The sequence below is a fragment of the Sorghum bicolor genome, chromosome 4 (assembly GCF_000003195.3).
Source record: "Sorghum bicolor cultivar BTx623 chromosome 4, Sorghum_bicolor_NCBIv3, whole genome shotgun sequence".
NCBI lineage: Eukaryota > Viridiplantae > Streptophyta > Magnoliopsida > Poales > Poaceae > Sorghum > Sorghum bicolor.
In genome coordinates, this window is record NC_012873.2 from 64,764,303 (window position 1) to 64,782,601 (window position 18,299).

Sequence of the window (18,299 nt, forward strand, 5' to 3'; positions counted from 1 at the left end):
GATATACTTTAACAGAATTGTAAGTTTACATGGTATTCCAAAGACTATCGTATCTGATAGAGGGACACAGTTTGTAAATGCTTTCTGGAAGCATCTGCATAAGTCTTTGGGTACTAAACTTTTGCATAGTACAGCTTATCATCCACAGACTGGAGGACAGACTGAAAGAGTCAATCAGATCTTAGAAGATATGCTAAGATCTTGTGTGCTCAGTTATTCAGAGAAATGGGATGAATGTTTGCCATTAGCAGAATTCTCTTACAATAATAGTTATCAAGAAAGCATTAAGATGGCACCATTCGAAGCTCTATATGGCAGAAGGTGCAGGACACCTTTGAATTGGTCAGAACCTGGAGAACATAGTCTCTTCGGGGTTGACTTAGTCAAAGAAACCGAAGAGAAGGTCAAGATCATTCGAGATAACATGAAGATAGCGCAGTCCAGGCAAAAGAGTTATGCTGATAAGAGACGTCGATCTCTTAGCTTTGAGGTTGGTGATTATGTATACCTCAAAGTGTCACCTATGAAAGGAGTCACTCGTTTTGGAGTAAAAGGAAAATTGGCACCTCGATATATAGGTCCATATCAAATCCTTGAAAGATGTGGAAAGGTGGCATATCGTCTAGATTTACCACCACAGTTGTTATCAGTACACAATGTGTTCCATGTCTCTCAGTTGAAGAAATGTCTTCAAGTGCCTGATCATATCATTCATGTTGAAGAAATTGAGTTAAAGCCTGATCTGACATATTCAGAGTATCCTATCAAGATTCTAGATCAAAAAGATCGAGTCACTCGTAGAAGAACTATCAAATATTACAAGGTGCAATGGAATCAACATACCGAAGATGAAGCCACGTGGGAATCCGAAGAGTTTCTCTTAGAACGTTTTCCTGAGTTTCTTTCTTCTGTCTTATCCTTGTAATCTATAGTGTTATAATCTACCCCTGTTTTTGTAGAGGTTGGTTTTGGAAATGCTTGACAAATTTCCTTTTCCATTAGTTAGACTTTAAGGTAAATCTCGGGACGAGATTTCTTTAAGGGGGAAAGAGCTGTAACACTCTCGTGTTAAGCGAACTAAAACATGACATGTCATCATGAGCATTTCATAGTCTATTGTTAAGTAAACCCTGATGCATTAACCTAAAATAAGTTTATTTTGGATGAATGTGTTTAGGGATTTAAAGTGTGTTTAATTTATGTATGGATGCTTGTTTTGGAGTTTAAAAACCTTGGGTGAAAGTTTTCCGAGAAGCTTAAGGGGGGGAAAACCCTAATTTCAAAACCCTAGATTTACCCCCTTTTGTGCAATTCAAAAACCAAGAAAAATTTGAAGTTGAGTTCAAAAGCAAAGTTGTAGATCTTGTCAAGATGTACAACTTTGGTGTTTTGAGTTTTTGAAGATTCAGTACAAAATTCAAAGTAATTTTGAAAATACAGATTTCCGGAAAGTGTCCCCTTTTCTAATTTAAATCTCCAATTCAAAATCTGTTTGGAATTTTGAAAATTGGTCAACATGAAAGTTGTAGAGCTTGAATAGTTGAACAACTTTCATGTTGGAAGTTTTTCAAGTTGTTGTGTAAAATCAAAAGTAATTTCTGAAATTCTGTTTTGCCCCAATTCAAAAATTTGGACTTAAGCTTGAATTTCAAACTGTTTGGCTCAAATTCATCCCTTTCCATTTCAAATCTGTCTTTGGTCATTAAAGATGTTTTGTAGCTCACAAAATTTTGTACAACTTTTATTTTGATGAAATTTTGACTTCTATTCAAAGTTTGGTTGCATTCCACAAAAAGACAGAAAGGGTATTTTGGGGAAGAGGGGGATAAGCTCGGTCCCTGTTCATGGCGGTGGACCGCCGAGCTGGGATCGGCGTTGCCAGCGCGTGAGCCGCCGTTTCACCCCATCCTAGCGCGTGTTCACGTCCGTGACGATGTGGAGCAGCTGCTGGCAACCAGAGGCGCGACGTGCCCTTCTCTTCTGCGAGCACCGACTGCTTTTCCGCCACCGGAGCACCAAGGAGCAGTACCCCGTCCTCATCCAAATTGGCCGTGCTCAATCCTCCTCGCATCAAATTGAGCCGTCCACGATGTTCGCTATCTCCTTGCGCATCTCCAGAACCCACCTTTCTGCTCCCTTTCGCACCTGAGCGTCGGAATTCATCGTTTTCCTCCTCGCCGGAGTAAATCGCCGCCGAGCTCGAGTCTTCCGTGGTCAGCCCATCCGGGCAACTTTCTGCTCTCTCTTTCTCTCGTCTTTGTTTCGTCATGACCTTGTGATGCTCATCGGCTCGCTCTTTTCTTCTTTGCTTCACAGCTGTCGCCGGGACATCGTCTCCTTCGTCGGAGCTCGCCGCCGGAGTCACTGGTCGCGTGGACGAGCAAACCCCGACTGTTCTCCGCTCCTTCTCTCTGCGTCATCACACCCAGGGTGAGACGCCAATGCTTCCTGACCTCTCCATTCTTTCTCTACTAGCCTAGAGCCACCGGCGTAAGCACCACCGCGGCCATGTCCGCCGCCGCTCGTGGCCAGACCTCGCTAGAGCGATAGAGTGCGGGTGTTCTAGCTCGTTTGGTTGCGGGTTGCTTGCTGGTACTCGTGCTCGTCTCATTCTGGCTCGGGGTGACCGGAGTTGGCCGGCGTAACCCACGCCACCGCGCTCTGCCGCGCTCTGGACGGCCGGAGTGTCGAGGACCTCGTGTTTGTAAAGATAAGAAAGGGGAGGGGTTTGATTGCAAAGCCGTAGACTCATGTGAATAGTAGCCTGGTCTGCGGGTTGGTTGCTAAGAAAGCCGAGGGCTTTTCTGCAAAACTGCCAGCGCGCGCGGGGGAAGGCCGGCTGGGCCAAGTTTCACGCGAGCTGGGCCGAGCTTCTGGGCCGCAGTGGCACAGTAGCGTTTTCTTTTTCTTTTTCTGCAGTTTTTGAGTTATGTTTGATTTTGTATAATAAATCTTTTGCTGGTCCAAAAATTTGAAAAATTTTTGTATAGCTTACATAAAATGGATAGAGTCTAAGAAAAATGTTAGGTTTGATTTTCTGATAATTTTCATGTATACATAAATTGCCTTTGTTTATTAATGAATAAACCTTCCATGATTTTTAGTAAATTATGGGTATATCCAAAAATCATGAAATTTAATATGTGATCTTGTGTTAATATTATTTAGCTTCATGATTAATTTCAGCTCTGTTTGATAAAGTATGCTCTGTCTCTTAATAAAGCTATTTAAAAATAATTATAAAACAAATAGAAATAATTAATCCCTTTAGGATTTGGGTGATATTTTGGATTGTTTGACAACCATGGTTACTTAGCATGATATGCTCCCTGGTTATGGTTTATTTCATGTAAATAATCCTTGTGATACGTTGAGTCCATAACCTTGTTTAATAAAAATAATAAAATTGATTTAGCAATAACCCATGCTTTGATAGCTAGATTAATTTGTTTCTTTACCATGAAGGTAAATTGTACTCGAGATAGTCATGTTTATTGTTGTCATCCAAGAACATGTAACCTGTCTTTATCATGCCATGAGTATATCATAATCATGCATATGCACTTTTACGTATAGAATACGCTCCGGAAGAGTCTGATTCCCAGTGGGTTTCTTCCGAGTTTGTGGATCCTTCGAGTGTTGTTGAGTTGCCGAACGTCCCTTCCGGTCAAGGCAAGCCCCGGACATTAAACCCTATCCTTGTATTTTCATAAAGTTATTTATATCACTTGAGTTAATATGATGCATTAGGTGAATAGGAGTTGAGTGGATCCTATTTGCTGCATTATCTACCTTGATGATTTCCATATTAACCTTGATACCTGCTTTATGAAAATGCTTAGTATGCTTAGCCATGCTTATTAGATAGGTTTTCAAATGAGAAAGTTTGAAGGGTTGCTGTGGAATACTTTTATGGTTAATGATGTTTAACTTGAGACCGGTCGGTGGACTTGCTTTAAGAATGGAGTCTTAAAGTAGTGTCTCCAACTGTGTCGATTAAGGACCGTACCGTTGTTGGCCTGTTGTGATTGAGACCTTTGAGTACAGCCCACATGCGGCGGTAAGCCTTACCTATAGCTATTCCGATACTTGAGAACGGCTAACCGCGTACTGGGAGTGGAGAGATGGCGAGAGTAGCGTGTACCCACCTTACGGATCTGAGATGACCGGGAAACGTCTAGATTGGCTGTAGGATGGTGGTGTACTGTACTCTCGGGTGACGCTGGACCCGTTCTTGTATGGGAGGATCTATAGAAAAGGTTGACATATGCAAGATTAAGTTCTACATATGTCGTGTGGTACTGAATCCCCAGCTGGGTTTAATCGATTCGAATCGCCGTGTTTCCTCGGATATGGAGCCTCAATCCTCACCCCATCATCGTAGTAATCAGTGAAATTTTTGGTATAAGAAAGAGGTGATTTGCTTATGAAAGTTGGATAATGATCTTGGTTAGTTATAAATGATAATCTTGAGTAAAATTTGAAAGTAGGCTTTACTCTTAGTAAGCTTTTGTGCAAAAGAAATACTTGATCTTGATTAAGTCTTACCTTGAATCCCTATAGCCTGCATACCTGAGTCTCCACCTCTTTTATAGTCGGTTAAGTCTTGTTGAGTACTTTTGTACTCAGGGTTTTATTAACCCATGTTGCAGGTGAATATCTTGATTATCCTTTTGATGGTCATGGTTATTTTACTCTTGTGGAGGAGAGTGATGATGATGAACCTGATGTGTGACCTTGGGCAAGTAAAAACTTGTTGTGTGATCTATGGTTTATGTAATATAAAGTTCCGAAGCTTTTATGTATCAAATACTTATGGTTTTGTAAGCTATGAACGTAAATTTCCAATCTATGTTATGTAACCTTTCCGCTTTTACTCTGATTTCTCTTATCTATGAAATGTTGTAATACTGTGATGCTTGATGAGGGAATTCCTGAAAGGATTGTTACGTGGATGATTCGGGTTTCCCGAGGACACCCGACAGACTTCTTGAGTCATTTGGAACTCATGCACGTCGATCAGAAGTCTTTGGGACAATGATGTGTGCATGTGGGCCATTTAATTCAAGAGGTTCTGCCACACTCTGCACCTGAGTTGAACTCAGAAAAGTACCTGCAAAATCATCACTAGGAGAAATCAGATACCAAGGTATATGTGCAGTAGGGGGGTAAAAATCCATGGATCGCAAATTCATATCCTTTGAGCTTCTACTATAAGAGATACATCACATCATGTGTCATATAGACAAATTCATAGATAGCAACCTCACCAAGCACCATGAATAAAAGGAATTATAACGATTTTGCTACTGAACCCAGTCATGCTAAACCTACCTACCAAACAAAACATACAGTACATACCTTCAAAGTATAGAAAGTAATCAATCCTATGCTTAATTTGGTTAAAAAATCGAACATAAGAATCAATCAGTCAAAAAAACAACAACACTATTATTAGTTGTTCCAGATTAGAAATTACTGGCATGTTGCATTCGATCAAAAAAGAATTATGGCCTAGCATTTTTTAGATTGAATTTCGAGCAGATCTGCAAGAATTACTTGCCTGAACTCTCAGCAGCCACCGCGTGGCCTGAAATCTGCCTAGAGCAGCAACAAGTTACAAATCCGACGGCAAAAAACACATTAACACAAAAATAATATTCACAACAGAGAAGTACACTAATTTGTTACTGTATTCGCTGAAATGGCCGTAACATACCGTCCAGAGAAATACATTAATGCTATAGTATATTTAGTATATTTAGTTTTGTTCTCCATGGTTAAGTAAATAAAGCTCCTAAGTAAATAAAGCTCCTAACTCGTTCTATAAACTGGTAAATACTCAGTTTAACCAAATACTACTCAATTTGTCTCTGGTCCCTTCTCCAACAAAATTTCCAAACTTTGAAACCCTAGACACGGTCAAATCTGTAACATCAGTCCTGGTATTTTCAAGATTTGACCGATTGGAGGGAGTTAAATTGAGAAACTAAAAACAGCACATGCATATGTATGAAGCAGAGGCGACATACCAGCTGCCGTCCCTGTACGTGCTGCGCGTGCACAAGAACGCCACGGCGCGACCGGGCTCCGGCGAGCCGCCGGTCGGGGGCGGGACTGCAGGTGGAGGGTGAGCCGCCGGTCGGGGTGGGACTGCAGGTGGAGGGCGGGGCGGCCGGGATCTGGCGAGCCGCCGGTCGGGAGCAGGGCGGCCGGGATCTAGCGAGCCGCCTACCAGGGGCGGGGTGGCCGGGGGAGGGCGAGCCGCCGGCCTGGGCGGCGTTGCGGGCGAGCTCATGAGCCATGTGGCGTTGCGGCCGGACGGGGCGGCGCCGAGGATCTGCGCTGAAGGGACTGGCTCGATTGGTTCTGTTCGGGCGTGAGTGCGTGACCATATATATTTTTGCGATGCTTTGCCGAGTGTCCTCGATCCGGCACTCGGTAAACTTTGATTTTTTTTATTTTTTTTAGTACCATATTTATTTTGAAATTTATAAAAATATTTTTTTAGCACCATAATTATTCTTTGCCGAGTATTATACTGCCTGCACTCGGCAAAGGCCACCTGTTATTTTATATATTTATTTTTTTTATTCCTTTTCAAAACTATGTTTACTTAATTTTTTTTTATTAATGAACTTTTCAAATAACTTGTTAAATGCACTCTACAATGTACATTCGAAGCTTTTACGAATATTCGACTATTATTTTATGGGATTATATATAGTTTTAATATTATTTATTAGAATTATAAAACTATATAATTATGATGAACAAAATAATTTTAGCAAATGGATCCAAAATAATACCAAATTTTCACAAGACACAATCTTTGTCGTGTATTCACTATACAAAAAGTTCTAAAGTGAAACTTCAACTAGACAGTAAAGTTGACATCAGATCTTATCGGATTCTTCTAAACTATATGCAACTTCTTCGGAGATGTTCCGATTTGTAAACATCGTACGTGACAATTTTTGTGAAATCTTCTCAAAATTTTATCACAGCCTCCACATATGATATCATCACATTTTGAAAAATCTCATAATTTTTAAAATTTGTTTGGTTTTTATAGAATTTTTAAATTACTAGGCCACAACGTCGTGCTCATGCTTCATGAGCAACATGTTTGAAATTTGATGTAACTTCTTATATTTAAACTTTATTTGATTTAAATAACATGAATACCATTTTTCCATTTATTTTTTCAATTATTTGAACCACCTACAGTTAAAATTTGAGTTATCCTCGAAAATTCAATTAAATTAGGTAAATTAATTAAATATAGCAAATAGATTAGAAATGGTATGAGACTTTTACATAGAGTTAAGGTTACATAATGAAGTTAGCAGAAAAAGTTTGGAGGCTAGAAATTAAAAAAAAATAAAAAAGTTTGCCGAGTGTCCATGCAAAACACTAGGCAAAATAGTAACTTTGCCTAGTACCAGCATAAAACACTAGGCAAACTATTAACTTTGCCTAGTGTCAGCGTCAGACACTAGGCAAAACAAAACTTTGCCGAGTGTTTAACGAGACACTCGGCAAAGCCTAACGGTGGGTTGGATGGCATCTGGCGTCACGGAAACTTTATTGAGTGTCTTACTTTGCCTAGTGTCGGACACTAGGCAAAGAGCTAGTTTGCCGAGTGTTCGGGTTTGTCTAGTGTCTGACACTAGGCAAACCGTCGATTTGCCGTGTGCACCCCTTTACCGAGGGTGACACTCGGCAAACTACTCCTTTGCCGAGTGCCCGATATAAAACACTAGGCAAAGCGTTTGGCACTCGGGGTAGTGAGAGGTGAAGAGGACAACAAAACAACTTGTCAATGACTTAATTAGAGAATAGCTTTGATGAGTAGTCGATCTCACCAAGAGGAAATCGAAAGCAATCTATAACTATAATGCTCCATAGTTTAAACAACTTGAATCCATTATATAGGATGAGTGAACCATATATACACCATATCGGCACTTATGTTTTTGGCCTTCTTCATGTAAAAGGGTTAGCCCAGGGATTATGGTATGCTCATTGAGTATGTAATGGAGCTCACCAAGAGGGAACTGAAAGCTTCTAAAGTGCCCTAGAGTTTAAGAGGCTCATATCCACTCTACATACTAAGTGAACCATACAGTGCACCAAACATTTATGCTTTTGTTCTCGTTTCACATAAAAGGGTTAATTTGAGAATTATGGTATGTATAGTAGAAGTCTTATATGTTGGTTTAAATCATCCTCAACAACTAAGGTAGAATTAAATCCCCACATTTCACATTAATATATAACATGGGACACCATGGCCAACTATCTTAACTTGGCCTCGGTAGGAACCGATGAAGCACATGATAGAGTGAAAGAAAAAAGGTAAAGGAGTGGGAGATGGCAATAGATTTTAAGGTAAGGAATTAGTCAACTATAGCTATATAGACTTTGTGTGGATAGATGTAGTGGGGTGCATAAGACTGACTCCAACAACGAGAAGGCAAAACGGTCACCCATTCCAGGATTTAGGTCCTGCACAGCAAATGGGTTATGTACCCAAAAACTTTGTTCTCCAACAGCCGGAAGGCAAAGAGAGCCCCCTCCGCTCGTCTCCCTTCCTGATTCACTCATCTAGTCATCTCCCTCGCCACCTCTCTGCATGTGTCGCCCACCCCCTCCTCGCCGACGAGCTTGCTGGAGAAGAGGAAGCCACCGTGACCGAGCTCGCCGGAAGAAGGTGTGGGTCAGATTTGGTCGGAGCGCACGAGCAAGCGCACTGGGAGCTTCGCCGCGACCGCACGGAGGAGCTTCGACTGCCGTCGCGCGGGTGACCTCTGGCTGGCTGCCGCGCGGGCGAGCGCGTGGGGGAGCTTCGCCGTGGCCGCACGGAAGAGCTTCGGCCCGCCGCCACGCAGGTGACCTCTGGCCGGCCACCACACGGGCGAGCGCGTGTGGGGCTGCGCCGGCTCCACCACGCCGGCTCCACCGTCGCGCGGCCAACCTCCGGCCCGCCGCCAAGCAGGCGAGCGCGAGGGCGACCTCTGTTCCGTCGTCATCGTTGTCTCCACCTCGACGCGTGGGCCCACCACTACCGTCGCAAGAGGATTGCATCGCGGGGGAGAGAGGACGCATTTTTGCGGTCTGGCTGAGCTTGTACCCAAAATAGGTGTTCTATTTGCATATGTTGTTGGAGACTAGTTTTTGGTACCCAAAATACTGTGCACTACCTAAAATGCGATTGGGTCATGCTTTAGTTGCTATGTTGGAGACAGCCTAAGGTAAGGACAACATATAATTATAGTCAAGCAAAAAAAATAAACTATCACTACTACAGGATTGAACTACCGCAACGAGCCCATTTCCACCTCCGTGGCGGGCACAGTTTTTTCCCGCCACGGTTATTCAACCGCGCGCCGCCACATGAACGCCCGTTGCGGTTAATCTATTAACCGCAGCGGGCAACGTAACCTGGCCGCTGTGGTAAATAGCCATTAACCGCAGCGGGCGCGTTATGTTGACTGCTACGATTAATAGATTAACCGCAGCAGGCATGGGCGCCCGCCACGGTAGTGGCCACGATTTATCGTGGCCTTATGACCTTGGCGGACGCGTTTGCCCGCTGCGGAAAAGGGAAAACGTCCGCCACAGTTATTCTGCAGTAGTGTATTTGCAAAAAATAGTTTCAAATACAACCCTAAATGCTCTTACAATTTAAACAAGCTACTCTCCCACCCTATAATACAACACATTCTTTTCTTTTTGAGATATTGAAATGATGCATGTACCCATGAATTAAACAAAATTCAAGAGTTTCACCTGAAATTAAGGTTTTATTTTTAACAAACTTTACCGAATCTAAGAACGTGCACCACATAGTAGAATGCCTTAGACTTCCGCCGTCCTGAATATAAGGTATCCAAGCATTCAAATTTGTCTCAAACTATAAGGGATTCTAAGTGAACATATCCTTCAAAAGGTAACATTCACTTGCATACCTATCATTCATATCTATCATAAACGTAAATTTGTTGTATCTATAATATGTTGTAATTAAAATTGCTTGGATATCTTATATTTCAGACAGATGGAGTACTTCAGTGCATTTGCCGTTTTGCGCAAATCATAGTGCATTGTGTTCCTGATGGATGGAGTAGGTACCATGCTATTTGCGCATGCCGTTCTGCTAGTTTTACTATATTGTTGGGATAATGGATATCCCAACATTCTGTCTCCCTTTCTTTGATGGCTGCATGCGTTCCAAATGTGGGCTCCGGATTGGAAGAATTGCCTTTTTGATCTATGAATCCTGCAGACACTTCATATTATGGCCCTACGGCGATCGTTTATATATGTTACATCGAACAGCAATCCTATCTATCTTAACCGTTGAAAACTATATATCCACACACTCCTGAACTCAACAAGTGTAACCTATCCATGGGTCAGCCAAAAAGGACGTTAGTCGCGGACACGCAACTCCGACACTCGGAGGGAGGAAAGGAATGCATGCGTTCGGACATCATCCATGCATGCATCCTCTCGCGCTCCCCATCCCCGACAAACAAGACAAGGAGAGCAATTAGCTGGGGTCTGCTGATCGAGCACAAACGCATCGCGGTGCTGCTGCGCCTTTTCACAAGTGACCACGCGCGAGGAGAGATGGGATCCGAGGCTATCAGGCTTGGCGCGCCGGTCTGCTTGCTCACCAGCTGCTGGCGGCCTCTGCATGCGTCTAGCTAGCTAGATAGATAGCTAGTGCGTGCTGATCATCATATATGCGCCGATCGAGAGTGCTCCCGTGCTGGCAAAGCGTGGTGCGCTCCTGTTAGGATTCGCATATGTGCATCGCCGGCCTCCAATGCAAACCCCTCCTCTCGTCGCACTCTGTGAAGAAAAAAAGTAACTCGCACCCAGTTACCCGGCCGGCCGGCCTCCGGTTTGGTAAAAACTACTCGATCGTAAGCCCCCAATGAGGCAAGCGTTAGTGGTATACACGGGAAAGGAATGCGCGCGTATATCTGGGTGCCGCCCGCGCGCGTGCCGACGTGCATGCGACGCACGGAAAAGATGGAAGAAGCGTCTGGTCTGCGTCGTCGTTTTTTGAGCGAATGGATCGGCGGTATTATTCCGCGTCGCCGGCTGCGCGCGGCTTCGGTTCTTTCCATCTGCCATCCAGTTCCATGGCAGGTTGGAGCAACTTGATGAATGGCTGGCCAGCACAAGCCACAAGCGCAGCTAGCACAAGCCAAGAGGGACTTGGGCACCCGTTATATAATAATGTGCACTTCGGAAAGGAATGAAGGCCGTGCCATATATATATATATATATATATATATAGGACACTACTAGTAGTGTCTTTTTGTCTTCCGGGTATAGGGGCAACCACTTGTATTGGCTAGATCGATGCCTAGATCACATTGCATATACCTGAAAAGAAGATAAGGTAGCTGATATATTGCACCAATGCAAGCGTACTAGGTGCTCCTATACCGTATGTACGTTGAACTTGAAAGAGATCACGGCTGCTTGTTAATCTCCTGAGACTATGACACATGCATGACCAGGTGACCAGGTGCTCTCACGAAGCTGCAAATAAAGTCGTTCTCAATCTGTGGTGTGTCCTGTGTGTGCGACCTTGAAACCCCGTGGAGTCGTGGACCCTGGTCCTTCACTGCTGACTACCGGCCCGCCTACGACCGGGAGTCGACTCTGTGCCACATCGACAGTGCGTACGTGTTCGATTCAATCAATCATGGCATGGGTTTGTCTTCGGCGGCACGCCGTATCCTCCTTTTGGCTCCTGTCGCCGTCGCGGCGCCTTCAAAAAGGGAAAAAATACATGCATGCATCCGCCTACACACGCGCGCGCGCGCGCGCGCGCACACACACCGGTACCGGCACTGGCAGGCAACTATCCTGCCGGCGGTGTTGGTGCGACCATGAGGAGGGAAGCATCATACGCTCCATAACGCCCTGCCCCGCGCTGATCTGGCCCTGAATCACACGCACTGCAGGTTGCATTGCTGCGCTGCTTTCCTTTTCATCAGGTCAATATCTGTGACAGCGGAAAGCAGATTAGGTGCGCCCTGCACGCCATGGTGCGCTGCGCATCCATCCATGCAGCTGATGAGCTGTGAACGCGAAACATTGGGCTCATTGTTAGGCCAGTCTCAATGCATGTTTCATGAGAGTGTCATACACATTAAATAGGGTGTCACATAAGCAAAATTGCTGACTTGGCAGGGTCATTAAATAAAAGAGTTTCATCAGATGAGAGAGAAGTTTCATCCCATGAAACTCTTGTGGCTCGGTTAATTGAGACTGGCCTTAAAAGGTTGTTTAGCATAACCCACAACAGTTATGAGCTGTTTGGCATAACTATTGTGAGCTGTTTTTTTTTTGTCAAACACTCTTTTCAAAAACAACTCCATAAGGTCATCCTCAGTGGGAGTTTTATGACTCAGTTTCCAACACATCCATATTTTGGAAACGGTGCAAAAAAGTTTCATGGGGATTAATGAAACTCCATTGAGACTGGCCTAAGTGAAGCTTTTTTCTTTCTCCTCTCATAAAGGCATGAGTTAGGATGAAGCTGAAAAAAGTAGCTTATCTTAGCTCTCTCCCATATTTCTTTCTTTCATCCATGCATGAAGCTATTGGTAAAGCTGTTTTGTCAAACAACTTTTTTAAAACAGCTCATTTTTACCTAGAAAGTTGCTCGTGAAACTCTTTTTAAAAAACAACTTCACTAGTGCAGCTGAGCTATGCCAAACAGAGCCTATGGGATCTGCACATCCACGAGAACCAACTACTTAGACTTTTCCATACCGTAACGTGTGGTCCAAGTTGTTTTCCTTGACAAACGTTATTATCCTCTTTCTCGGGCACTCTACAACGTTATTGTGTCCCATCGACGTACGTGAACCCACACGCACCGTCAACCACCATTTTTCTTCCAACACAACTAGATTTGTGCCACGTCAAACAACAGTTACACTTGGAGTTGTCTGCCTACACAAACCTCAAACGCAAGTCATCCTAACAACAACTCTAAATATAGTGAAATGAGGCTATGTCTTCTTTTTCCTACGAAGGAGCCAAGCCAGTGCTAGGTCTACTTGTCACCAATGCCAGCATCGAGGAAGTCCTTAACGTAGCTGGGCGCACCTTTGTGGAATGCCTTTAGCTTATTATGATGGCTCTCAATGTTGTTATTGCCCATGTGAGGCTCTGGACACACCCTAGGGCCAATTTCTATGGACACAGGTTACTAAGGAAGAGCAATTGTAGGAGCAACGATAGCACACCATCATCATGGAATGGTAGGAGTCACTACAAGAACTAAAGCTTTACATGATGATTTACTGGTGACGTTCTAAGAAAACATCATAGTATTCTATTGTTTGTGTCGGTTCATTCCTGAGCTATTACATCTAAAACGACTGGTACAGCTGTCGTCACGGTTAGATGTGACAAATCATATTCCTCTGTGTTGCCTTAAAGATTGAACTCAAATAGGGTTCTAAAAAATTATTTTCTTCATATAATTAATTTATGTATGGAAATATCATGAAATATGAAAAGGTTTCAAAATATTTCAAATGTGGTGTTTCCCAACAAGTAAAAAATAAATAGAAGCACCATTTTGGTTGTTCATAGAAAAAATAAATAAAAACAAGAAAAAATAAAATAGAAAATCAGCCCAGCACCCATCTTATAAAAAATAAGATGGCGAGTGGCCTTCTTTCCCCTAGGCGGATCGATGATGGGGTGGCTACCCTTCTTCTTCCTTGGCCGGATCGACGAAGGGTTTGGTCGTCCTTCTTCTTCCCCGACCGGTCCATGTTCAACTAGCACATGACACAGCTTGCTTGCGAGACGCTAGAAAGAAAGTCCCCTCCGGTAGAATATATGACATCTTTGCCACCATATGCCTCTCTTCGTCCATGTTGTCAAATCTATCAAGTGGCTTGAAGGGGGGCCACTGCATGTGATCCCTTGGGTGACCTTAGAGGTGGTGGCATTGAAGTCATCGGTGGGCAAGGAAAGCATGAGAAAGTCACACTGCAGACGACATACTAAGTCACAAAAATTTTCAAGATTCTCTGTCACATCGAATCTTTGGTCGCATGCATGAAGCACTAAATATAGACAAAAATAAAAACTAACTGCACAGTTTACCTGTAATTTGTGAGATGAATTTTTTGAACCTAGTTACTCCGTGATTGGACAATGTTTGTCAAATAAAAACGAAATGCTACAGTACCCTAAAATAAAAAATTTTGCCAACTAAACAAGGCCTAAACATCATTGTTATAGATGCAGAGCCACCCCAACACGGTGGAAGAAGAAACTTGGTGGATGTGATGGGAGAGAGATGTGTGAGATGGAAAGGGAATGGGAGGGTAAAATGGTATTTTTCAGCACCATATAATGTCTTCTATGTAGACACGTTAATTTGTTTGGCCTTGATGTTCCAACACCGATTGCACAAGGAAAAAATTAACCTGGATGGAAGCCATTTCTGTATTGCCGACAAGAAAACTGTTTCTCACGGAAATTCGATTTCTCTAATGAGCTAGCCATATTTTCCTGTCGGTGTCTGCACTGACAGGGAAACTCACGTTTCCATTAGTGTGCCCTTATTTAGACAGCATTACGGGTTGCCAAGTTGCTCCTCGATGCACAGTACCTGCACTCCACCTCACTGTTCCCTGTACGACGGCACAACTGCCTGTCTCATAGAGTAACTTGACTTGTATACTGCGCAGTCTGCGCCCTCGATCTTTTGAGTGCATGAGGCCTTGTTTAATTCTTGAAATTTTTTGCGTTTGGCTCTATCACTTTCATTTGTATTTGGTAACTATTATATAATTATAGACTAACTAAGTTTAAAAAATTTATCTTCTAAATTATAGACAATACAACCGTTCGTTTGTCTTTATAAGCCGTATTTTTTCTGTCAGCCAACAATATTTTTCTCTCACGATAAATCAACTAACAGTATTTTCAGACATCGCTTTTTAGACCAATTATTTTTTATCTATATTTAATATTATATACATTCGTTCAAAGATTTAATATCACCGAAAATCTTGAAAATTTTTAAGAACTAAATAAGGCATGAATTTATGATGTATGGACAACACGTCAGCACTAGAAGGAACAGAAAAGCATTTTGATATCACTACTCATGCTCAGAATGACTTCAGCATGCATCTTCTTATTAAACATCAGATCAGGTAATGGAGGCTAATGCTAACCTTGTCACATGGGGCGCCTAACGGAGAACCAAATAATATTCAGCTGAAAGCCAGCAGGTGATGTCATTACTCATTAGCATCAATGATTTACAGCTTTTGGGACGATCTATTAGCTGCCTAAACTATTGTTGCTTAAGATATGGAGTTCTTGGACCCTTCAATATAGCGATATTCTGGAATGTCTGCCTTTGCTTTCTTTTTACCGAAAATGCTCCCCTTTGTTGGAAAGAAAGAAAGAATAGCGCTCTTTTTGGTGATCTTATCCGTTAGCTTACATTCCGCATTCTCATGATCCAGTCTGGATTTGTTCAATTCAAAATACTACAGATAAATAGTAAGTACATAAAGTTCAGCATGCTTATGTGCTTGACTGAATTTAATTTCACAAAACGCCAATAGCATCGGTTGTCTACATGCTGAGCAAAATCAATCATCTTTGATTTTTCAAAAAAAAATCAATCATCTTTGTTTTTCATGGTTTATTTACTAAATTCACAAAAAAAAATCTCTTGTTGGTAACTCAGTTGACGCACAATATCTTCTTTATTTAGTAATTTTTTAGAGTAATAATAATTAGGGGAGATCCCTACCATCAATATATAATAAATATTAAGATAAAGGAAGGGCAATTTAGCATGCAAGTAGCTAGGTAGACAAAGGAGGGGGGAAATAGGTGGAGAGCAATTCATACTGTATTACTCCTTCAGTTCTAAAAAAACATGTAATTATAAAATAGCGATGCTCAGTCAAACTATCTAAAATTTAACTAAATTTATATAAAAAGAATATTAATTCTTAACATACTATATAAATAAGAATAATTATATTTATCATGAAATATATTTTCATAATATACTTATTTTGAGTCTTATATGTCGATACTATTTTGCATAAATAAAACTCAGTCAAATTTAAGTTAGTTTGATTGATTCTAACTACAGTAAATCTAGAATTGCATTTTTTTTAACGGAGGTAGTACTTATTAGACCCCCAGACCACTAACTATGGAGTAGGGTTCAGAGAAGTAGATTGCCCTATTTTTTCTCGGCTGATCTTTGGAATCAAATCACTTTCTTCTTGCCGCCTGAGCCAACCAGCACTGAGGCTAATGCACGTCGCCAAACATTCTTTCATACAGCAACCAAGTGGTATTTTGGGCATAAAACACAGTCATGGCGCAGCTTCCGCAAGTTGAAATTGGCATCAAAGCCCGGAAGCTTACCACTAATCAGTTATCAGCAGCGTTGATGCATCTCGAAAAAAATTCGTGCCGATCGAACCACACCCTTGATGCGATTCACAAAAATCTGTGTGCAAAGTCGTCGCTGTATTATTCTTGATAACTATAGACTGTAGTATGTTGCAGAGTTGTGTGTTACAGTACTCCCTTCTTCGCAATTCAGCACTTTTTTAACAATATACTTTTCTTTTTTGATCTGGAAAGTCAGCTAGAACCCTGTAATGTGTCTTGCCAAGCTTAAAGAACACTTGTGTTCCATTCAAATGTGAAGCAGTTCATGATCCGAGCCCGTTATATTATAAATTGTTGGGATTAGGATCCATGCTTTGGGGGTTGGAGTTGAGGATTTAAGCTGAGGTGACAAAGTTAGTCTGCTATATTGTAAACACTAGAATGCCGATTATTCAATGTAACATTATCTTGCAATTTTTCCTAGCTCCCAGCTGGTAATCTATCTCAACAATGAAGGATACCAGCCCCTAAGTCTGAAGATCTTCAATGTTTGCATCAGATACTGTAACTCTTCGCTGGGGCTTCTGGTTTAATAACAAACGTGGACAAATGTGTGGCCACGCCTATTTGTTGTGATGATGACATGATTGCGGAGGTGCAGTAGGCCTTCCCTGCGAAGTCACAGCATTCCCATGCAAGTATCTCGGCATACCTCTGTCCCCAAAGCGCCTCAGGCACGCAGATGAGCAGCCTCTGGTTGACTCGGTAGCTGCAAGAATCCCGACCTGGAAGTCTGGACTACTCACCAATGCGGGTAGGTTGCTTCTTACAAAGGTGGTGTTATCGGCAATACCTGTGCACTTGAGTATTGCTTGCTACCTATCGGAGTGGGCAATCAAGCAAATCGATAAGAGGAGAAGAGCTTTTATCTGGGCAGGGACAAAGCTTTGCTCTGGAGGTAAATGCAAAGTCGCATGGCCAGTGGTATGGAGGCCACTCGAGCTAGGTGGTCTAGGCTTAATCGATCTGCATTTTTTCGGCTATGCGCTTAGGTTGAGATGGAAATGGTTGGCACGCACTAATCAGAACAGCTGCTGGGCAAGTTTGCCATCGCCCAGGGAGAGAATGGTTGATGCAATGTGCGATGCAAGCCTATCTGTTGTTGTCGGAGATGGCGCCAACACCCTTTTCTGGACTGATAACTGGAGCTCAGTTGGACCCTTAAGTCAAGGCGACGTCCAGAACTGGTCGCAAACGGGTCTTGCGCGATGCTCTGCAAGATCAACGCTGGGTTAGGGACATTTGTCGTGCCATCACAGTGCAGGTCCTCTGGGTTTACTTAAGGGTGTGGTCTCTGCTAAGCTTTGTGTCTCTGCAGCCGGGGCAACTAGACAGATTTCAATAGAAATGGTCCTCGGATGGGATCTATCGTGCTTTCGCAACCTACAAGGCTTTTTTCAACGGGGCAACCAAGCTTCCAAGAGCAAGAGAATTGTGGCAAGTCAGGGCGCCGCCAAAGGTGAAATTGTTCTTCTGGTATGCCTTGCACCGTCGTCTCTGGACAGCAGAAAGAAGAGCGTGTCATGGTCTTCAAGATAGTGATGCTTGCGCTCTGTGTGATTAGGCACCTGAATCTGTTAGCCATCTGTTGCTAGGCTGTGTCTTCAGTAGGCAGGTTTGGTTTGCTGTTCTGCGCCCGTTGCAGCTTCTGTCCTTGCAGCCTGATGCACACTCGGATGTGGACACCTGGTGGCTTCAGAAACGGCAGCGACTAGACAATTCGTCCAGGCCGGTCCCTAGCCCTGCTGATCTCCTGGGTGATTTGGAAGGAGAGAAACTGCAGGGTCTTCAACAGAACCCCGTCC

The 18,299-nt window shown here is 42.9% G+C and overlaps 1 protein-coding gene across 2 annotated transcripts; it reads right to left on the minus strand.

The window, feature by feature from the left end:
* Nucleotides 5,089-6,473, minus strand: LOC110435020 (cyclin-K-like). 2 transcript variants are annotated; one of them, XM_021460292.1, is made up of 2 exons: nt 6,033-6,473; nt 5,089-5,597 (listed from the first exon to the last, which is right to left on the minus strand). In XM_021460292.1, exons 1-2 carry the CDS (start codon nt 6,393-6,395, stop codon nt 5,556-5,558), a joined length of 405 nt encoding a protein of 134 aa, XP_021315967.1. In that variant the 5' UTR covers nt 6,396-6,473; the 3' UTR covers nt 5,089-5,555. The 2 variants fall into 2 exon arrangements, with proteins under 2 accessions (XP_021315967.1, XP_021315968.1); XM_021460293.1 differs by having other exon boundaries at nt 5,089-5,601.

Bases quoted from the DNA above. Each gene is read 5' to 3' on its own strand.
- LOC110435020 (XM_021460292.1), bottom strand. From the start codon at position 6,395: ATGGTCACGCACTCACGCCCGAACAGAACCAATCGAGCCAGTCCCTTC. The intron at 5,598-6,032 runs GTATGTCGCCTC...TGCTCTAGGCAG, and splicing joins ACGTACAGGGACGGCAGCTG to ATTTCAGGCCACGCGGTGGC.